Genomic DNA, 23,838 nt, shown 5'->3' on the forward strand with positions numbered 1-23,838 from the left:
GCGAGATAACTCTCGTCACCATAGTTAGAAAAATGCATGATTTGCTTCCCTTTGTATAAATAACCCGAGTTTGATGTAGTCTATAGTTTATTCTTGTTCTTTGTGTATTACACATGTATATTACTAATTGTAGCTAAAATCCAATGTCATCACACCATTGGATAACAATCTAGACCACAGAAGACAACGATATTAGATAAATGCTCACTGCATCTAGCTTGGTATTAGGAACCAGAACCTTAATAGCAGAATTTCTAAATCAAAACACACAGCCACATATTCAAGATAACTTCTACAATTGTCCTTTTATACAACACTGAATTTAATGAACAATACATAGGTTGGCTATGGAACGTCATACATTTTCATAGTTTCTCTTCAGTGGTACAATTTTGAGTATGTGCAACAATTCAAAGCTAGTCTATTATATAATTTTTCAAATAGATATAAATAAATAATCCTTGTGCTTTAAAGTAAAGCGCAATTGATAATTTTACATGGTAATCTACAAATTTAAAAGTCCATAAAATCAATTGTGAAAAAAAAGGTTTCAAAGGTCTTGTGCAAAATTTCCACACATTAAAAATTCTTCAATCATTCATGTTACAAATGGTGGAAAACACACCCTGATGAATCTTGATATATTAATTCAATTGCAAAACCATGAATAGAACAAAAGATGCTAGACCTCATTTAACACAGAAAAACACTGCATCAACTTGCATGTGAAGCACTTTGAATTAATGCATACATATATAAATACATACTCCACAAAACAAAATATCTTCAAATTTAAAATCACAGAAAAAAATTAACATCTTTAATATGAAATATAACATTTTGCAGGTCCCTTGGAATTTATGATTTATCAATGGATTCTTCAAAAATCTGCCAATGCAATGATTAATAATCAGTTCATAGAAGATGGTATTAAAACATTTCATAATTCATTCACAGGATTAAGATTAAGAAGAAAGCTAGAAAATAAATGTGTCAACTGCCTATTAATGTGTCGCATCGTACTACAACATACAGATAATATTGCACTCAACATGAAGTGGACCTGTGTTAAAGTTTCTACTAAACTACTGCATCGAAACACAATCACTGGCAAACTTTTGAATCTTCCACGTCTATGTTAATGATATCACTTGTTCACTGTGTACACCATGACGGATGCTTAACTCGCACGACTATGACGATTTGTTTACAGTTACATGCTATACCCATATGTTGGTACACCCGTGGGCATTCCTGGGTAGGTGGGGCCACCATATGGGGGCTGGGGTGAGGGGGCCTGAGGTGGGGGCATCATGGGTGAGGGTCCAGCAGTCAACATAAGCTGAGGCTCAGCTGCAACAGAATAAAAGACATTTTACACATATAAAACCTTTAAATTTGTAGCAGAAATTTAAACACATTGAAACTAATAAACTCTACAACTGATTTTGGAATTTTCAAATTCGATGAACTTGGTGCTTTCTTTGACTTGAATACATTGAAACATGCTCACCGAATACAATTGGCCTTTCTTCGGCTTTCTGTTCCTCCTCGCTACGAACATTTTCTGCTTGTTCCAGCTTATCAACCTAAAAAGAAATTCACAGTCATACACTTAATTACAAACCTAAAACTTCCCAGAGATAGACACCCGTTTTCTATCTTGTTTCTGTGACAAAAACACATAATTACCTTGGAAATGTACTCCCTCACAACCTGAATCATGTAGGGCATGGCAAAGTCCATGATGTTATGCCTCCATGCCAATTCAAGTATCACATCAGGTCGTAAGAGGTCATAACACTGAAACAGACAGGCAGCAAAGCATTCGTGGTACTCGCTCTCCAGGAACCAGGCAATCAAATCCTCAGCTATCGCGGTGTCTCTGGACTCACTCGCATAACACATAGCATCCTGAAATATCAAATCAAACTCAATAAATTATACCAGTATCAATATAAATCCATCACACTTTGCCATCACGGTTTGTACTTTAAAAATGTTTCATTATTCCCCCCTGGACTAAAATGTCGCTTTTTCATTGGTTTAATTGTACCACGCAATTGCCATACATATCACTATGTCTGGCCGGTAGATGTTACAGTTGGCAATACGGTGCCATACATATCACTATGTCTGGCCAGTAGATGTTACAGTTGGCAATACGGCGGAATCATAACCGATTCTATTTATCTTGTAAATCACACTGATCCCCGTCGAGGACTTCGTCTACTGTAATGGAAAGTTAAATTTTTAAATTGGAGTAGCGTCCCTTTGTGTGACGTTAGATTTGTTAGTGTTTGTGACAAACATGTCTCACTCGAGAAAACACAAAGATGTCGCAAGAATTTTTCAAGCCTGCTCGACGGTAAAAGGCGAAAGTGCAGATTTGGAAGAAATACTGACTATGTGATATTGGACAAAATGTTGGGACATTGAGTTTTATAATAAACATGCATTTATAAAACGAAGCTCGACAATGGATTGCGTTGAAAAGTAATTTGATGGAGTCATCTCATTTCAACAGAGATATCATGAAAGAGTATTCCTGTACTGATAGTAACACATTATCACATGTTCAGTTTCAACTTGAGCCCGTTTTCCTATGCAGAATGGGGGGGGGGGGGGGGGGGGGGGGGGGGGGGGGGGGGGGGGAAGAGAGAGAGAGAGAGAGAGAGAGAGAGAGGGAGAGGTTGTTCACTACTCTTTATATGGGACACTGATGTGAACCTCGTCATTGTTTGGTTACCACTAAAATGTTGAAATTTCAATGTTTAGAACTGCTTATAGACACAAATACTGGGGAGGGGGTTGTTGTTAACAGAATTAAACACATGTAATGTATGTTGAATTCAATATTGTTGATTTATTTATTATCATTCAATATCGTGATTATCACTTTTTGTGCATATGTTGACTTCTTATCACATGATGGTCCTCGAGAAAATAAATCACTTATTAGGTTTTTAACTGACTGTCCACGGATATATATTGGGTTGATCTATCTACGACACTGATCAACCCAATATATATCCATAGACTGTCAGTCACAAACCTAATAAGCAATATTGGTTTCTCAGCCATGATGTTCAGCTCTTTAGCCTGTTTTACATACAGTCATATGACTAGATCAAAATTTCAACACATGTTAATTTATCTCTTGTGAAGGTCTTAAATGTCTCAGAGCACAGAAAATATATCTATGGCTGATAAGACTTGCAAACATTGTTAAGACCTTTCTTTGTTAAGTGGATATATATTCTAAATCTTAGTCCTCAGAGTTTTTGTCTCTTTTCAGGTCTCTTGACATCCACATCATTCATTTTCTAGAGACTCACCTTGAAAAGTTTGTCCTTCTTGCATAAATCCACCGACTGTTTCCACCTGTTGTTTCCTTTGTACAGGTAAGCTGCAATTCTTCGGAACTCGATAAGTTCGTGCTTCTCCAGTCGCTGGGCCAGCATGATGTTGTCGAAGTTCTCGTAGCCGTCGATAGATGCCTGGAGGCCCTGGTAGTCCTCCTCCTCGATCAGGAGGTTGTTCAGCGCCTCATTGATTGCCTTGTTGTTATTTTTCTGTACACTGCGGAGGTATGGCTTCACCAAGGATATTTGTTGCACTTTGATGAAGAAATTCACAGCACGTGTGTGATCTAGACGAGGAGTCAGGACCATTAGCAAGTCATTCACAAGTAAAGGCTTAAAGTCCAGATAGAACTGAATGGCTTTGTAGTAAAGCTCAATGTTGGCCACTTTTGTGATGATATCTTTAAACTGACTCTCCTTCCAGGCCTCGGTTGGGTGATTCATCATAGCAATAATAGCATTGTCATACTCCTCGTATTTGTCATACAAGAAGACTAACTCCGGCCACAAATGGGCTTGTTCGGCTGCTCGTAATACCTGAAATTACAGTAGAAGCTATTACTGTTTTCGATAATCTACTAATACGTATCAAAGCTGTCAGCAGAATGACAGCTAAAGCTAACATTCACAAGGGGGGATAAATGTACTTACTTTTGGAATGTTGACTCGAGACCAGAAGAGTTCTAAATGTTCTCTCATCTTCTCTGGTTTAAATTTTGAGTATAAAATGGCTAATTCTGTGAACATACCCATATGGGCTCTTTCTAAACCTGTAAAATAGCATTACACGTAATTAGTAAATGGGGAAACATTAGAAAATCTTTATGAATATCTATACAATTGCTATTTGTTCTATATAAATCATGAATACCTATACAACTGCTAATTGTCCTATATAAATCATGAATACCTATACAACTGCTAATTGTCTTATATTAATCATGAACATCTATACAACTGCTTATTGTCCTGTATAAATCATGAATACCTATACAACTGTTACTTGTCCTATATAAACACCATGCATCTTCAGCACATATCATTTTTATGTGCATGTAAAACCAGTCAATTCAGTCACAACTCAATCATGCGTTCACTACTCAGAGAGCCAGTTATATTTCACACTAGTTACCTTTATTCTGTAACAGATATTTTTTTAAATGAATTTTAATTATTGGAGCTATGAAATGGTGCAAATTTTGCCAGTTGAACTGAGCCATATTAAAGAATGTAGAAGTTTGTTCCAGGTAACTTGCCTAATGCTGCCTCTAGTAAGGAGATTAACTCTTCAAAGTAGCCTCTATCCTGGTAATAGTTGATTAATTCCTCTAACTCATCAGCATGGACCACAATGTGAAGACCACACATCTGGGCCAGGCGGAACTCTTCATTGTTCACACACGCAAAGCATACCTGTCATTTAAAAAGTGTATCATCTATATCAAATCTGTCGTAGAATACTGCAGCAATGTATGACCTGTTTAAATACTGCTGATGTAAGATTGTAAATACATGCACCATGTTAGTGGAACTCTCAAAATAGGAGTATGAAAAAATGTAAACACTACTTTCAACAAGAATGCAATATATGGTGTAGGTACCATGCAAATTAAATTGATAATGGAGCAAACTAATACAGTTCATTTTTCTTTTTTACATATTAGACTCCATTTGGAATAGGATAAATTTTCTTGCACCATTAATGCATACTCCTTTCCTTGCCAACGGTAAATGGAAAACGATTCAACAGTAGTAGATGGATTTGGATAGTGGGTATTTGTGAACTTTCCCTCTTTTCCTAGAGTTCATGTTAGATAAAGTCAGCTGCTATCAGTGACAGCTAAACATCACTAAACCTTGATTTGAAAATTTTTGAACAGGGTTTACAAAAAGTGTTTTGTCCCAATTCTCACCATCCCTATATCTTGAGAGACTTAAGATGTCTGAAGTCAAAACCAAAATCCAGATAGACTGGACATGACAGTGCTTACTTCTTTCCAAGTCTTCGTGCTGTTAGCCTTCCTGGCGCCATCCACAGCCCCCTGGTACTCTCCCAAATGGACCAAAGTGATGGCCAAGCGGGCATAGTTTGATACATTGTTGTACAGAAGTTTGGCTGCCTCATACATTTTGTTGTCAAAACATCTGTCAGCCACCTATACAAAGATAAAAATGTATTTTCAACATGAATGTCACAAATACATTAACACACATAGGTAATGCATTCCATATTTCTTTCGACAGTCTGGTTAATTTAATGAATTAAAGAGCTAGACTGCCAATCTGTAGATCAGGAAGACTTTTTAATTTTCTCTCTAGATTTAACAATAAAATTGTAAGTAATTAGCTAAATAAATCAATTTCCAACATTATTTCTTTTGTTTATCTTATTCTTTTCATCCACTATAATTTCCTAGGTGTATCATAGCTCCTTTCACAGTTTTTCTAACAGATTAAAAGAACTCCTACAATTCATGATGGCTTATTCAAAAATGAAAGTACATATGTACAACAAATATTAGATAATCCGAAACACTAGATAATCCGAAATACTAGATAATCCGATACACTAGATAATCCGAAACACTAGATAATCCGAAATACTAGATAATCCAAAACACTAGATAGTTCGAAACACTAGATAATTCGAAATAGTAGATAATCAGAAATACTAGATAATCAGAAACACTAGATAATCCAAGTGAGACACTACCTGTGTGATGTTGGCATGGTTCGGTCCCGATATGAATTCCTCTAAATCTGCTAACCTGTTGGTCTTGGCAAAAGCAAACACTAATTCTGTTTCTATGAATGTTTCCCTTGCTTTCTTACGAGCCATTTGTAAGAATTTCACTAAATCTTCCCAGCTGTCTATAATAAACATACACTGCATTAGTTTTCTCTCATTCATTGAACTTGCAATCTTATTTCAATAGACATCCACATGTACAAAACCTATGTGTACGTCACAATAGATGTTCATCATAAAGCTTACTGTTGCTGGAGGCTACATTGACCACTTCCATGTACTGAGACGGGTCATCTGCCTTAATAAATGAATCGATGGCTTCCTTCACCATATTTTCGTTTAGCTGAGCACGTCCTAACTGACTCCAAACAGCTGGGTCATTACAACGCTCTGCAAACTCGTAAGCACGGTCCAAATTCTTCACGTTGTCAATCAGCACCTGTTAACGAAATGTATTCTCATCAGCAACATCGAGTTTTATTAGAAATATTTTAAGCATAACAAAATGAGCAATGCTCACAACAGTTTGAGAGGATCTCTTCCACTGACCTGTATTGCAGAAGTGTTGACTTCAAACTTCTTAAAGATGGCAAAAGCTTCTTCATAGAGTTCATTAGTGATGGCAATGTTAGCAATGTCTGGGGCATCATAGTTGTCCAATCTGTTGATGTACTCCATCACGCGAGTACGGTCAGCTTTGATGGCGGTGAGGATCAGCAAGTTCTGAAGGTTTCTGTCAGGAACCAATATCAAGATATTCAAGTAGGTCAGTAACAGTCACATCTATATCAAACATAACTTTGATACAAATTATAAATAGTCGAATATGGTTATAAATGTAGTGGAACACGGACATCCAGTTTCATTTCATAATACATGTAATGTGTTGTATCCAATGAGTTATTTGTTAAATTCATATATATGTATGTGGGAGAATAAAAATCACTTTGTTATAAGCAGGTTACTTATAATTGTGTTCATCATAACTGTTTTATTGTACATAGTACCTGCTACTGTAACTGACCTGTGTTCACTGAATACGGAGTTCTCTAGAACAATCTTCTCCAACAATTCAATCAGTTCATTAGGTAGATCTGCTGTCATAAAAGCCTTCACTGTAACTGAGATGTCATCTGGATCCTGGGTCTCTGACAGGGCTGTCTGCACCACCTACATTGTAGATATAATAATGAAATATTGAATAACTAAACACTGTACACAATCAACAGTTTGTTACAAGTACGGTATAACATACCCTGCAGCATCAGTTATACAAGAATGTAGCACACTAGCTACCAACAAACTTAGTCAAAAATGAAAACTTATTTTGTTTTTAAAAGTAAAATGAAAACAATTTACCATAGAGAATGTAATTCATTCCTATGATTTCTCCAAATTTTAAACATCAAAGAAAAACATTTCCCCTATCTTTTTTTAAAGGAATTTCATATCTGTACTTATCACAACCAAATTAAGCCAAAAAATATATATCAACACATGCATTCAAATTTATTACTTTGGGGGGGGGGGGGGGGGGGGGGGTGGTGTTTTCAGAACAACACCTACCTGATCAATCAGTTGTCTCCTATACTCGTTCTCTTCATTAAGAACTTTGGCCCAAAGATCCAGGTCCCTGCGCTTCACCAAGTATCGTGACTGACTCTTGAACAGGGAGTTCTCATTGCACACCTGAAGAAAAAAAATTGAGATAGATTGGGTAAAACATTTGGAAAAATTATTTTCATCATATACAAATCCCTAGAATTAAGAACACAAGGGCATTTAAACTTGTGGAATTATGACCACTTGGAAACTTAAATATTCAAAATTACGACCCCATGGACAAAAAAATTCTAGAGTACATACAGGTATAACATATCTACAGAATATATAGGTATAACACCTTCCTGATTTGTACAGCACATACAGGTATAACAACTTCCTGATTAGTACAGCACATACAGGTATAACACCTTCCTGATTAGTACAGCACATACAGGTATAACAATTTCCTAATTTGTACAGCACATACAGGTATAACAACTTCCTGATTTGCACAGCACATACAGGTATAACAACTTCCTGATTTGTACAGCACATACAGGTATAACAACTTCTAGGGCTGAAATGATTCACAGAAATATTGACATTGTTCAATAGAAACACTCAATTCAATGCTCGATTCATTGCATCAAGCTTCGGTTCGATACGAAATTTAAAAATCAGGTTCGATAAAAGAAATCTGGTTTTCACCTGTACTTATTATTTTTGCATGCTGGAGGGACAAAATGGTGTCCAATAATGATCAGACTGTTATTAGCCTCGAGTCTGACAATAACAATAATGAACTTTATCAGTTTAAACTACAGAGCCAACAAGCATCTTACCATTTGGCGGTTTGGAAATATTTTGCTTGTAAAATTGTGACGCGACAATCATCGTAATTAAATTTTTTGCGTTCAAGTTATTATTGGTTTCTTCTGTAATCTGTATCATATTGAAAATTTTGAATTCTGGCATAAGTATTGCAATATGTATCATATCATGAAGGGGGAGTATCGTTTCAGCCCTAACAACTTCCTGATTTGTACAGTACATACAGTTAGATCATAACTTCCTGATTTACCTGAATCAGTTCCTCATCACACAGCCCTCTTTCATATGCAACACAGGCCAGATGGGGGTCTCTCTTCTCACAGTATTTTCCAACGACTTGACTGTCATAAAACTGGTTCTCTCTATAATAAAGAACGGGTACAACTGAAAGTCCTCTACACAAGTATCAAGTTAAAATTGGTTCTCTTTAAACTGAAAGTTATCTACACAAGAATCTAGCTAAAGTTGGTTCTCTCCATGATAAAGAATGGGTACAACTGAAAGTCCCACACACAAGTATCAAGTTAAAATTGGTTCTCTCTATAACAAAGAACAGGTAAAACTAAAAGTCCTCCATACAAGTATAATCGATAGCAAACAACAGTAGAGTCCCTTTACTGTTAACACACATCAACTAGTACGACACATACCTAAGAAATCTCTCGGGGTTGTTGTTACTGTCAATGTATATTTTGGCTAGTGCATTGTGGGTAGCAGGTTCCTGGACTCCTTCATGTACCCTCATTTCCAACCATGGCAACAAAAGCTTGAGCCTGAAATCATTTCTCTGAATGAAACATTGTAACCATGGGCAGTAATTTGATTATTGACATTTCCCTACAGAAAACTCTAAATTCTAACTCTCATTCATAACTGTCTTTTTTCACCAATTAAAAGCTTCATTTGTTGTATCTCTAAATACAAAGAAGTTAAAGATTTGATTGCAATAACCTGTTTCTTTTTTCAACTTCCTCCACCAGTTCGTCAGTGGAGAACTGACCCTTGACGACCATGATAAGCTGTTTGATAGCGTCCTCTCCACAGTCCACATCTAGCAATCCGCCGATGACCACTGGCAAACGAGCCGGGTTAACCTGAGAAAGGAAATTGTCTGTTATCGCACAGCTGGTATTCACATGTAAATGTCTCCCTCCGGAGATTGTACAAAACAATTTGTGTTTGTTCACATGCGATGCGCAGCACTATGACAGAGATACCGGCATGTCTGAGGAACACTTCTATTTAGGAATTTCTGCAGCTTTTCAACATTGGGTTGAAAAGCTAAAACATAGAGAGAAATGTCCAAAATATGCAACAGATATCTTAAAACGAGCCATCTTTTCATATTTTCAAAGTCACACTTTCTAAAAATAACATTCTAAAGTCAACTCTCGATAAACCGCCACCTTTTGTTCTTTTGAATTTATGTCTTTATAACGAATTTGGCGATGAATTGAATTTTCGCCATCTTGGGGAGAAACTTTCTTGTAAATGTAAGAGTCATCTTTCCTTTACGTACAAACTTAATAAAAAGATATCTCGTAATTATTTTTCCAAATTTTCTAGCATGATTGAAATAGTTTTATCAATAATAAGACTTCATTTCAAAACGATTCACATACAAGACACATATACACAGTATGTTTTAAGTTATTTATGTCCAGTGTCGGTATTTAGCTCAACGCGAGGCTGTTTCCTGGTAGGTGAGCTGTCATCAACTGGAGGAAGATCAATGAGTATTTCACCCTTTGCAGCCAAAATATCACCCATTGTCCTCCTTTTCATGGAGTTTTCCCATAAAACAGTTGAATAATTGGAGATTTCCTGTTGTGTACATTTCGGATGGTTTCTGTGGTACGTAATAATTTGCTTGTTTTCTTAGATTCAACAGAAACCTCTTTTGTGGCGAAGCCATAGCTAAACTGAAATATTTTTCAATGAGGTAAATACAAGACTACAGTACGTTCCTATTAAGTAATTATCTTGTTTATTTAATACTGGGTACCTTCTGCCCAGGTGTACGCCGGAGATCGATAATGACCAATTTCCCGCATCACTGATCATGTGCACCCATGGCGGTTTATCGAGATAATTAACAGCGATAGCGAATTTGGTGTTTTAACGAGAATTTTAATAGGAAAAACATTCTTACAAAAATGCAGCATTATAACGAAAATGGAAATGAATTAAGTGGCGATAATTTGAGGATTAACTGTATGTACTTTTACAAAATTTTATACGAGTTTACATGAGTACATACCTTCTGGATGTAAATCTCTATGTACTTTTGCAGATTGTTTCTGTACAGGTAAAGGACTAGATCATGCACAAAGTCAAATCTGTCACAGACTATGATCAATGGCAGCTGGTCAGTCAGTTTGGCCTCCTTCAGGAAGTTCTTCACACGTTCGGGGTCGTAGCAGTTACTTTCACGACAGATCCTCTCAACTTCCTTAATCTGTCCAGTTTTACAGGCGGCCTGGATGTACTTGAAGTGTACATCTGAATCTTGACTGAAGTTTACAATGGATCCCAAGAAATAGAACAAACCTAAAATTTAAAAAAAGTTCTATTTATAAACAAAAAGATTGTATCTACTGTTAATAGGTAGAAAGTGATATTTAAATTGGATGTTTAGGATATTGCATCTCAGTCTGAAGGTTTAAAAAGTGCATTATGTCTCAATCTCATCAATAAAAAAAAAAGGGGGCCTGGCAAATATGACTGGTATCTTATCATAAGTAAGCGAAAATGGTGTTTCAAAAAAGACCAATACTGTTTGTCATTATGTTCTAGTGGGTGACACTTTGCCCATCAAGCACCATCCTTATCATTTGAATCCATTAAAATTGCACTTAAAAACAGAAATGTAATACATGCTGGACAATGACATTATCATATGTAGATAAATGTTTTTGAAGTTCAAGCATTATATGATCAAAGAAATGCGGACACACTACAAATAGTGATGCAGTTCAGTTACATGTAAGTATAAATATTGCAATACTTTTCAAATATGCACACTTGAAAGGCATTCTAAGTACCTTCAAAGCTCTTGAATGACTCAAATATTTCCACCAAGCTGTTGGTGCCCAGCTGTTCATGATATTTCGAGGCTATCTGTACACAGACTTGCAGGTTTTGTCTGATGTTGGCCTGAAGCATTGCTTTCAAACATTCCAAAGAATCCTCAATGGACAGGGAACCGAAGTAGTTTACCAACCACTAAAACATTGAAAATATTTATATCATGACCTCCCACCAAATAAAATATTAGCAAAATTCCACAATTCTGAGGAGTTTCTACTTGTATTACTATTGATAGAATTCTGACCTCTGGGTTAAGGAGGTGGGTGTGTACCACTGCTCTCTTTATGTCGTAGAGGTCTGTGTAATGTTCTAATGCCTGGAAATAAGTAACAAAAACTTTAGAAATACACTGCACTAAAAAAGGACAAGCAATTCAAAACTGAATGACAAAAAGTCAATTGGAAAGGCAGCATACCCTCTGAAGAAGTCCCGACTTCTCGCAGAGCTGGGCAATGTGTGCTTTATCATAGTGAGTAAACATCTGATTTCCTAGGATAGCATCTGCTACCTGTAAACAGATCAGAGAAATAAAGTCACCATAAAAACAAGGTCAAATTATAACACACCTATTAAAAGGAACTGCAGTTTGGGAGGCAGAGTCCATCACAAAATTTACCTGGGGAGCTGACATGAGGTTCATCTCTAGTAACCGGGTCTGAAGAGGACCCTCTGATGGTCTGTTATTTTTCAGAGCATCCAACAGGAAAGATGTACACTGCTGAATTAAGTTCATCTCCATGAACACATCCACAATTTGATTCAAGTCTGCCAGAGGTTCATCATCTTCAACCAGCATCTGGGCAAACTGCAGAGCTTGCTCAGGGTTAATTCTCATCAGACTTCTCAATAAGAAAATATAGTCTGGTGCATAATTCACTTTCTTTGAGTACATCACTATTTTTTGGAATTGTCCTGTCTCAGCAAAACATTGAATAACCTACAAGCAGGATATAATATATATATTATTAACATAGGACATGTACACTGTATATTGGTATTTTCAAGAGATATTGTATTTTCTAACTTGATTTTTTAAAATGTAAATACTGTAAGCCATACCTTAGCTGGAACATTTGCCCTCAGGTATACAGACAGTGCTAAGTTCTGATCCACTGTTTTGACCAAGTCTCCTAATTCTTCGCTGCATTCAAGCTACAAAAAACCCCATTTTTCCATTTCAGTCTTCAAAATTTCTTACATGCAAGTCATTTATAGTGTAACCATATTCAGAACTTTCATGTCTCTGTCAAGTTCATAAAATATGGATTTCAACACAACAATGGATTAAATAATAAGACACATTTACATAGCTTGAAATTCTCTGCCGGCGGTTTACCTTATCTTCCTTCAGCCATTTCTCCAGTAGTTGTTTGCGGCCTTGTTGTAGAACTGGACGACACAACTCCAGTGTCTCATATTTGTTCAACTGACCCTTGTCCAACAGAATTCCAAAGTACTGTAGCAGCGGTGAACTCTGACCTGGCTGTGCTGCCACCTGCTGGAATCTCTGAATAGTCTGTGGTGTCCTCAGAATGCCCTGAAATAAACATACCGTTTAACAGTCAAAAGCAACAACCAGCAAAAATAACACAAATCCATGTAGTTCTTGATTCTGTGTATTTATACCATCATCCATCTGATAGAAAACATATTAAAAAAAACAACCAAAAACAAGCCTCTTCTCAAGTTAAAATTTTCTCATTACCTTTGGCGCACCTGCTGCCACTTTGGCAGCCTCTGGGTAGTTTCCACTCTGGAAAAGGTTGTTAAATTTCCTCACAAACAGGTCCTCGGCTCCCGGCAGGTTACCTCTGGAGGCAATTTTCAGAGCCAGGTCTGGGTTTTGCAGGTTAGTAGTGACGTATTGTACAATGTTATCCTCTTCTACACTGACAGAGAGCACCTGCTCAACAGAAACCAACAAGTCATCAAGCTCTTGACTTGACCATAATTATTCAACTATCATGATACAATAAACCATTACAGACACACAAGGGTCATTGCCCAGTATTGTACCTGTCCTTTTCTATTGACCCCAATAATGCCAGATGTTGCCTCGTGTGGTGCTGTGACAAATATCGTGTCGCCACTGATTCGGTTCATGTAAATACAGGTACCGGTTTCTATGTCATAGAGATGAATGTATCCATATTTTGTAATAAGGAATGCAACACCATGCTTTTGACTCATCTGGAAGAAATTACATAACGTTTAGTGTCTTGACAAATACTGCTTTTCTGCCTACCTGATGTAGAACATGAGATGTAGGAAACACTGACCTGCATTGCAACAGGGAAGTCATTCTGGGCCTCTGGTGGGAAGAAAACATCTACTGCTTTTTTGGTAAATGGCTGGTTACCTTGTGGTGCCTGACCGACTTCTATGATATGAAGCTACATATATACAATAACAAAAGTCAAAATGACGTCAATGCAATTGCACTAAATAGAGAAGGATATTTTCTTTCCTAGACACTTAGGAATAATCATTATTTGAACAATTCAGTTTCAATCCCCCAACAAAGAGGTGAGTGGACTTTTTTTAAAACTTCGCAGCTGAAGATTATACTGATTAAATACAAAATATCATAATGAAATCAACCTTTCCTCCCTGAGCACCCCGGACAGCGAAAGAGAAGAGCGTAGATTGGGTGGCATTGCCCTCCATTTTAAATTGCGCAAAGGCTGCAGCATGCCCCTCTATCGGCTGGCTGATCTTTCTGTCCACGGAATACAGCTGCATGGCTCCAACAACGCGGTTTTGCTGTCAACAGAAAAGTTTAAAATAAAAATACTGATGTTAGATAGTGTCCCTTTAGATGGTGTGGGATTATTGGCTGTGAAATGGAGTAGTTCCTCAGGCGAATGGACTATGATATATTTTTGTGGGGAAATTGAAGGACTAGATCAGGTGGCTATACTTACAGAATCTGCACTCATCTAAAAGTAAGGAACGACTCTTTTATTCTCGTGATCAAAACATGAAATGGCTACCTCAGACGTAAACGACACAGAACTTATACTTACCACTGTGTTCTAGATACATTAATCATAAAAAATTCTACAAAAGTCTACAAAAGCCCTAACAGACACTGCCTTGGAATGCACTTCATGCAATATCCTCTACTCTTCACCAGACACCTCAACTAGTAGTTTTTACTACAGAACTTTCAAACTCCATGCATATATATATGTGATTTGGACAGTAACCTAGGATGTCCAGTGAATTCACTGGTAGGAGTAACTACCGTAATTTTTAGACTATACGCCGACGGGGAGTATTGGTCGAATGTTGTATTTTTTTTTAATGGGGTGTTGGGGGGGTGTTTATTAATCCTCAGATTTAATAACATTTGTAGTAGAGATCAAAGCCAATTATGACACTTTTTAAAAAGACGACCTTTGAAGTTGTCAATCATTGCAATTACAATTAGTACAATCAAATCATTCTTAAGCGAAAAAATACGAGCATTTAGACAATTTTTTATATCAAAGACAGATTCACTTTAGTGAATAGATATTCAAGACTAACTGAGAATTATTTCACATCGACTACTAATAAAATTCACATGTGACGACTGCTATCTGTACCCTAATAGTGCAAGATGTCTAATCCACTGACATTTAGGGCAGAAATGATGTTTTAAACGCAACTTTATAAATTATTGAATCATAATTATTAGTAAAAAAAATCCCAAAATGTGTTCTAATAATTAAGAAAGAAACAGTGTACAAACTAACCTCTTGTTCAATTTGAAAAAAGTGCATTAAAGGACACATCTCGTGTTTTCAAAGTATACAGAATTATATGCATTTTGTCTTCCTTATGCTTATAGAAATTAATTGTAATAGTTCGTTCGCTGAAGTATTGCGATAATTAGCCACAATACGGACTTAAATCTAAGCCCCGATTTCAAAAAGCCTAGTTAATTAGATAGGTAGTCACGTGGTACAGTGACGTCATATGCGACCTTCGTCGATCAACTTGTTGTAAAAGTAGTGTTAGATATTTTTAAAAACTCGGGTTTTAAGGGCCTAATTTATTTACCATGGATAACATTTATTTCGATGTTGACAAATTTCCCGAGTCTTATATCTTTTAGCCACCAGTGCATACAAATAGCGACCCAAATGTAGCGAGAAAAGCGAGTATGAAATCTGCATAAATTTGCGAGTAAATAATGTTTACATCGGATCCCTGTCTAAACACAATTTGGTAATGCCATTTCTGTAAACAACTGTAATTAGCATTGTTGCTTTTCTAAAATAAACAGTGCAATTATTATTAAATTTATTTTTGGAGAAGTTAGATAGGCTTAAATTATGATACGATTATGTATCATTGACAACTAGGCCTACTGTCACGGGTGCATTTCGAAAAAGAAAAAATAATAATAATGATCAAACTTATTGTGAAAATCACAATACTTTTAAATTATTTTATTAAAGCAATTTTATTAGGCCTAATTATTATTTTTTGTTATCAACACGTTGTTACGTAGGAAGTGGGAGCGCGGCGTGCTGTTGTTGTAAACACGTACGCGTTCCTTAAAAAAATGAAAGCATTATAATTCAGTTCAAAGTCGGGAAATATTATATTTTATTATTTATAATTGAAAGTTCAATTATTTTTAAATTTCTTTTTTAAAACTACCAGTTGGTAGACACTGCTAGCAAAGTTCTGCCTATGTTGTTACAAGGTGAAGGTCAGTTGGTGCGAGTGTGTATTGAATTCGAGAGCAGAACGGAAAGCATATGTCGTAGGCCTATATGTAATAGTGCGTAGCTTCGATAGAACCACTTTCTCGCAGTTTATCTACGTATTTGTCCAAGTGCTTGTTAGAAAAAGTACAGGGACAAATTTTACTGGGGGTTTTTATGGCAAAGTCGTTGTGCCGACAAAAAATATTCACGTCTTGTCCCTCGAAAATTGATAAAAATACAGTCCAAATCCTCTCTACTGACAGCAAGTACATCCTTAAACGGCACAAAACACCCTAATGCAATGTTATTTACAAGCTGTTAATGTGATAATTGTTTGTTTGTCAATTAAATCTAATCTGTTTATGAAATGGCTATCAACTGTTTTCAAATCTTCTCGCTCGAGGTCGCATATGACGTCACAGATAATGGCGCGTAAAATATCGAAGAAAATATGCATATCGCAAGATTTGAATTTCATCGCTTTCAAACTCGAAAACTACGCAAACTGTTTCATTTAAAACACATGTAAAGTAGTTTTAGACATGAAATGAATTAATTTTGCTGAAAAAATTAAAAAGTTTAAAAACATGCGATGTGTCCTTTAAAATACATCTCAATCTCTCTAGACTACAACATTAACTTGAGAAATCATTACCCTACAAATTCTTGTATTACACGGGGCGTATGGGGAAACCTGTTAATCTTGACAAGATATGAAACAAACAGAAGTGGATATCCACCAGGAAATTAGACACAACCCCCAACGCACTGATTTCCACCAGCAACCAAAACTACCTATCTTTTCATCTAAGAACCATTTCAGTATTTCATCTTGTCTGCATGACTATATACATTTTTACCACACTTTCACTTCACAATAAATTTTGTAACAACATACAATGAGAAACGTACTGGGAAAACTTGCACAAACCTCAGTGAAATGAACTATCATTTCTTACTGCTTTTAAACTTTTCCAAGTAACAAGAAATATACCATTCCAATGAAAAAAACATTCTAAAGGGTTACAAAAATGTTGCACTTTTGCTTGGAAACATTTGTAGATAAATTCTAGATTGGATGGTTAAGTGGAGAGGTCAAAGCCAGCACTTATGAGAAATATATCGCCCTATTGTCCAAAATTTACGGCAGTGTATTTGTGGGAGGAGAATACTGATGTGAAATACTTACTCCTCCTTCCGCCCCAGTCTGAAATTCGAGAGAAGGCAGAGTTAAGGTTGAAGATAGAAGGCTCTCATTAACAATGTGAGAACCGTAACACCATTCCTAATTCAGGCAATATCTACTTTTCCTTTCATGCTGTTTGCTGCTTGTGAAAACACAACAGCTTTAACAGAAGTTCAGAAATATGTTGAATATTGAATAAAAAAAGAATTAAAAAGAAAAAATACAAAGATATAATAATTAAAAAGCCCACAAGCTGTTTTGAATGTTGATGAATTCATTTAGAAGAGAGGTCAAAAATGAAGCATCAAAAAACGTTCATATGCATTACTTTGCCAATTAATGTAAATCCAAAAATGCATGCAACATTAGCCAACAAATTACAAAGCATGAAATGTAACACTTGAGAGCATCTAAACTCGATTTCCGACATGAAAAACACTCTCTCATCAATTTTACATAAGATTTTAAGCAAGCAAGCCTTTCCAATTGCAACAAACACACTTGCTCCATTACAATATGTAAACTTATGCAAATCCCTTTCATGCCACTAATCAAATTTGATGATAAAACAAAATGCAACCATTATCAGATTTATGCATGAAATTATTTTTCTGTTATACCTGGGCAGAAATTCCGATGACAAGGAGCCACTTCTGGGCAGCATCAGTCCTGTAGTTTATGATTTGACATCCGGCCAGGTTGGTGTGTCTGTCAAACATCTTCTGTGGTTGGGAATCACCTATTATCAATGTAATTGTAAAATAGAATTTCGATGACACTGCATATCAACCTGGTGGTAAATTGCAAGATGCTGCTTAAGACACCACATGCACGACGTAACAACAGAAAACTTACCCTCCATGCTCCAGTGATAAACACATGCTTCAGTGACAAGAGCTACAGTGTTGACCGAAATCCACTTCCAGAATATCACATCTTCAGTCATCGTGTGAGATTTCATTTTGCTTTTCATCTCAATGTTGAATATCTGGAGAGTCTTACCAGCTGTGATAAAATGCAGAATTTATCATGAAGAATTCAGCCTGCTACATGTTAATTTCTTGTGGTTAATCTTAATGAAATGCTCTGTGAACTCTGTTGTTACCTTTCAGTGCAATGACTTTGCTTGTAGGATTCATGATGGCCGAATCAGCAGAGATAGGTCTGCGTATGGGGTTAGCTGTGTCATTCATATCAATGATGATCACCTGGGCTGTATCGCCCACTTTCTCTCGGATACAAATGAATTTGTCCGACTCCATGGTAAGGGTGCTGAACCCAATGTTTGCAGCATTGATTCCAACATTTTGGAGCTACAAACCCAAATAAAAAAAGAAAACTTATTTTATGTACATACACATAGAAGGATGGGGAGGGGCATGTGGCAAACTGGGGGTCTGAAGATACACCTTTTGAGATTGTTTTGAAAAGGTTAATATATATTCCCATGTATTGATGCAGTTTCAATTGTCAAATACTAAATGTTAGTTCCTGGAATAAGTTAGTGCCCCCCCCCCCCCCCCCCCCCTGGATTCAAGCAAACTGTACCCTAATAAATGTATAAGTCATGACAACTTATACTGGGTATAAGTCATCATATAATGTTCAGTGCTAACAAAACATTAATTTTCCTCATTTTCATTTATATTGGTCATGAATGCCAATCAATAACTGTCTTGCATGAATCTGACAAACAGCTTACACAATATTGATTTTATTACATCTCCATTCTTTAATCTAAAAATACTACAATGACTGTCTTCATCATCATAGTTTAACATAATCATAAAAATTACATTGAGTGAATGAAATAATTCGAGATAATGAAGTTATCTGAATGAATGAAAGCATTCCCATTCTATTAATTAAAGTAAACAACTCACATGTACAAAGTTAAAGTAAAATATTTCAATTACCCAAAAAAATCCGATTTAAGTCATATGTAAAATAATTTTGAGCCATGCAATTTCAGCATAAAATCGGAATGATCTGTTAATAATGATAAATTTCTTTTTCTTTTTTTTAATTTCATAAACAGTATCAGTATCAATTTGTACTCTTGGATCTCCCTTAATTTCAATTTGGAGAAGTCTTCAAAGTCACCAGAAGTAAAGATTAATAACTTTAAATGACAAAATTATATTCTGTGTTTATTTTTAAAATTCTGTTGATAAGAACAATATATGGCAAATCTTTTGCACATGGTTTGAACATTTTTCCACAACAAACCCTACAGGTATATGAAACTCCTGTTCCAATTTTCTGAATGCCTTAACTGACAGTGACACAAGAACTCTCTCTCATATTATCTACACTTTGTGGTGTTATTTGGATAAATTTTTTTTGAAATAGTGAGTGATAACTGATAATTTTGAACTTTTTAATCATGATACATTACTTGAATGCTGAATGATTTCCACTGCTTTCAATGTGTTGTGTGGTATCAAGTAAAGCACCCAAATGATATACAACTGGTAGTGTTTCAAGGCACTGAGCAAGGCATTTATAAAAGTTAAAACTCCATGAGAAGATATAAACATAAAATCCTTATTAATAAGAAATCCGTTTTTCCACTGAAAATTTTTTAATAACCATTTCTGTACTGACTCCCTAAAATGATATTTTAGTCACTTCTTACAGTGAATATTAGGGGTTTTCCTATCATTTCACACTGGGTCCGTAAAATTGGGAAAATCAATGTGCAAAATGTTCAAATTGAACAAAATTAAAAGAACTACTTTGTACTTGTATCTTAATGATCACTTCTAAAGGAAAAAACAAGTGCGTTTCTGGTAACCCAACCGACCTTAAATTTTCCTCCCGACCCTAATTTTCCAGATAAATTCCATTCTTTAAATTACATACACTTCATTTCTCAATTTTAAAAATCTAGTAAGCTCGGGTTCGATATTCAAATTATCGTAAATTTTTTAAATGGTGTCGTCCATGCTTTCTGCAAGTAGAACAATACAGATATACCTGCAATCATGTATTAAATAGTCTAGAGTAAAATCAGTTGTCAAATGTCATTTTTTTTTTTTTAATTTCAATATTTCACCCAATATTGAACACTTGATGCAACATGTCAAATATTAACTGAATAAATAAAAAAAAAAAAAAAAAAATTTTTTTTTGGACCTTTCCCGACCCTATTTTTTTTTTCAAGATGTAATCGGAAACACACCTTTTTTTTGGGGGGGGGGGGGGGGGGGGGGCCTTAGCAAAATCTATGTCAAAGATCTAACCCCTATCTGTCTAAAAAAAATCTTATAGCTGAATGCATTACATTCAAATTCTACACATGCTACAATCAGTCACCATCTTGTTAGATTATTTCTATCAGATAATTTTATTTACATGTATTAAAGTCCATATTAAATAAATATATCTACTACATTCTGATGTACTTCCCTGTGTTTTAATTTAAAAACAAACGTAAATACAGAGAGTGTGAAATTTCTACGGATGATTCTTCTTGATCTGCACAGTCCGCTTTACCACTCATTGGGGAAATTCTAATGATTTCATCCTCACATAAGAACTGCTTCTTGAAACTAAATTCCTTGAACTTGATGTGCTTTCAACTGTTCTTTTTCATTTTTTTTTTTTTTTTTGGAATTACATGACATAATTACAATTAAACTTACTAACCAAGCAAAACATCTACATGCTCTGAACTACTCAGTGGGTCATCTAATCAACAAAAAACAAATTTAAAATATAAGCATATGAGCCTATATTTCATCTGATAGACTAATGAATGATAGAGTTGATCATATACATTTCTAAAGCTTAATCAAGACATTAGACAGCTTACAGTTTACTAGCACCACCTAGGGCACCTCTTATAACGAAGTGTAGTTTTCCATGGAAAGCTGATCACTTTTTACAATCAGCCCGATTATGTGTTTCCAGTATTAAACAAAATTCGTATTGTGCACTTCAAAATAAACATCAATATTATCAGACTCTTTATGCATGAAATTTTAAGGATTCTTGATGAAGAAAAAAAATTGAAAATTGGGAAAATATACTAGATGATTTTTGGATTGGGAATGGGTCCAGTAACCGGACCCAAAAACCCTGCATATGTATTATTTCCTTTATCATAGTTTGCAGACCATTACAGCTTTTAAAAAAATTCAATAAAATGCCATTTTACATTTAAAAGGAAAATTATTTATACAATTTTTGTTTAAAAGCATGAACAAAGTCTCTGCTGGGGATAAATCCAGGACTTCTAGCATGACAGTCTAGTGCTCCATTGATCAAACAAAGGTTAATTCACAACCAAAAACACATCAAAAATTGGTATCCTTCACTGTGAAATACCTAAAATTATAATATTTATAATGCTAAAACGGTCTTGTAAAGTAAGACTATTCAATGTCAGTGTGTGTGTTGGGCTAATCTGGGAAAACAGGGCAGATATATAGTTATTTCGCTAAAATGCAATGAAGAATTGCTTAAGTAGAAGCCAAAAGCCTTTGGCATAAATATTGAAGAGACGTTTCTGTAGTGTTATTGATTAATGTCTTCGAGTTTAGACTAATTGAGAAGTACAACATTGAACAGAAGATACAAATTATTAGATCTATAATCATTAAAGAAAGAACAATTTTGCTCCTAAAAGTGCAAAGCACAAGTTGGAACAATAATGTACAATGGCATAAAACAACGGGTATTGCATTTGTAAATACCAAACTTCAGCTTCCGGTCTGCTAGTTCCACCCCCTTATGACCCTTCTTTACAGTGTTCCACACGTTTCCCAGATCAAATCGATACTGCTTACTGAAATCTGAACTTAATACATGTATAGTATCCATTTATTCATAAAGATCAAGAAATAATTTCCTGTCAATACCTGTATCAAAATGCAAAAACAAGGGGCGTGTTTTGGATTTCTGTAACGTGTCGCCAAAGATGAGTAATGCATTAACAAAATATACGCACCTGTAAATGCTCCTGGAATCTAATGGGAAGCAGCTGCGACATATTTCGTAACCAATAACCTTTCTGTTTCACTGTACCTCGCTAATTTACACAAAGAGTTCCGAAAAAATAAAATACAACCGGTGGCTTGTGCTATGACCGTCCTTACGTTATGCCAATATGGCGGCCACCGGGTGAGAGAATAGTAAGTAGTTCTAGTATTCATCCGCTGATTACAGTTGAGTTATTTTGTGAATTAATAATGAAATTCATAATGCATAATGCTATTCATAACAATGTATTTTGTTTTAAACAACTCTATTTTGCTTACAATATAACTATCAATGTAGGACCTATTTTTTTGTAAAATGTCATGTATACGTCACATAATTCATTCAAAAATTCATTTCCGGGTCAAGTAGTGAAACATCATGTGATGGAGAGAGAGAGAGAGAGAGAGAGAGAGAGAGAGAGAGAGAGAGAGAGATTTCTTGCAACTTGCAATATAAAGGGGGGCACGAGGCAGGTGGTCTGCCTCTGCCCCGTGACCCTCAGTGGCTTCAGTGCAAATGGGGGTGGGGGGGGGGGGGCTATTTGCAGTAAAATTAGGAAGAACTCTTTAAATGTGCAAGACTATTTGAACTTTCCAATAGCAGAGACATATATACCAATAATGACTTAGGCCAAACAGAAAAAGAGGCATATATGTCTGCCAATAGTGAAAGAAGTATGCTCTAAATTAATTTAAAAAGCTATGAATATCTGTACACCCTTTATAAATAATAAACGCCATGTAAAAAGTCGCATAATGGTAAAAGCACATCCAATTGGGTCTAATTTCGAATGAGATATTTAAAAGGGGGAGACATGTTGCTGAAGTTCCTGCAAAAACTGTTCAATTTTATTTTAAATTCAGGACAATCTTGACAACTCAAGGGTTATTGACTCGCACTAACGAGGTAACGAATCAATAACCCTTTGACTTGTGAAGATGGACACTCCTCTGCTGTATGGAATGACTGAAAGTGTCTTACGAGGGCCCTGTAGTACATTTGCACAAAGCCGGTAACAAACTTGATTCTGGTAATTACAGAGGTATTTCCATCACTTCAAACTCGGGGAAACTTTTTAACAGAATAATTCATTGTAGGTTACTCGATTTTGTTAAGGAGACATCCTTAATCAGTGAAAATCAAATATGCTCCAAACAAAAGAATAGAACATCAGACCACCTCTTCACCATTAAGTCAAAATCAGAACAGTATTAAAAAAAATATATTTTTAAAAAAAAGGTTTATGCAGCTTTTATTGATCTCCGTAAATCATTCGACACATTATGGAGGGTTGGACATTTCTATAAAATTCTACAATTTAATATACCCACCAGTATGTTCAATATTATTTTTTCTATGTATGAGAATACAAAGACCAAGATA

General features: G+C 35.6%; 1 protein-coding gene across 3 annotated transcripts; it reads right to left on the minus strand.

Moving 5' to 3' along the window:
• Window positions 1-69: 69 nt before the first annotated feature.
• LOC125655893 (clathrin heavy chain 1) lies at window positions 70-22,619 on the minus strand. 3 transcript variants are annotated; one of them, XM_048886428.2, is made up of 32 exons: window positions 22,424-22,619; window positions 18,575-18,782; window positions 18,325-18,474; window positions 18,090-18,208; window positions 17,473-17,490; window positions 14,505-14,519; window positions 14,182-14,343; window positions 13,860-13,973; window positions 13,597-13,770; window positions 13,286-13,483; window positions 12,917-13,117; window positions 12,640-12,732; window positions 12,197-12,517; window positions 11,996-12,088; window positions 11,825-11,896; window positions 11,535-11,715; window positions 10,751-11,040; window positions 9,442-9,584; window positions 9,141-9,263; window positions 8,741-8,852; window positions 7,681-7,803; window positions 7,139-7,284; window positions 6,664-6,847; window positions 6,361-6,553; window positions 6,079-6,236; window positions 5,357-5,521; window positions 4,622-4,778; window positions 4,017-4,135; window positions 3,339-3,902; window positions 1,693-1,914; window positions 1,514-1,589; window positions 70-1,353 (listed from the first exon to the last, which is right to left on the minus strand). In XM_048886428.2, exons 1-32 carry the CDS (start codon window positions 22,463-22,465, stop codon window positions 1,214-1,216), a joined length of 5,076 nt encoding a protein of 1,691 aa, XP_048742385.2. In that variant the 5' UTR covers window positions 22,466-22,619; the 3' UTR covers window positions 70-1,213. The 3 variants fall into 3 exon arrangements, with proteins under 3 accessions (XP_048742385.2, XP_048742391.2, XP_048742399.2); XM_048886434.2 differs by lacking the exon at window positions 14,505-14,519; XM_048886442.2 differs by lacking the exons at window positions 14,505-14,519; window positions 17,473-17,490 and having other exon boundaries at window positions 22,424-22,601.
• Window positions 22,620-23,838: the final 1,219 nt, after the last annotated feature.

The sequence above is a fragment of the Ostrea edulis genome, chromosome 1, assembly GCF_947568905.1.
Source record: "Ostrea edulis chromosome 1, xbOstEdul1.1, whole genome shotgun sequence".
In the NCBI taxonomy this organism is placed as follows: Eukaryota; Metazoa; Mollusca; class Bivalvia; order Ostreida; family Ostreidae; genus Ostrea; species Ostrea edulis.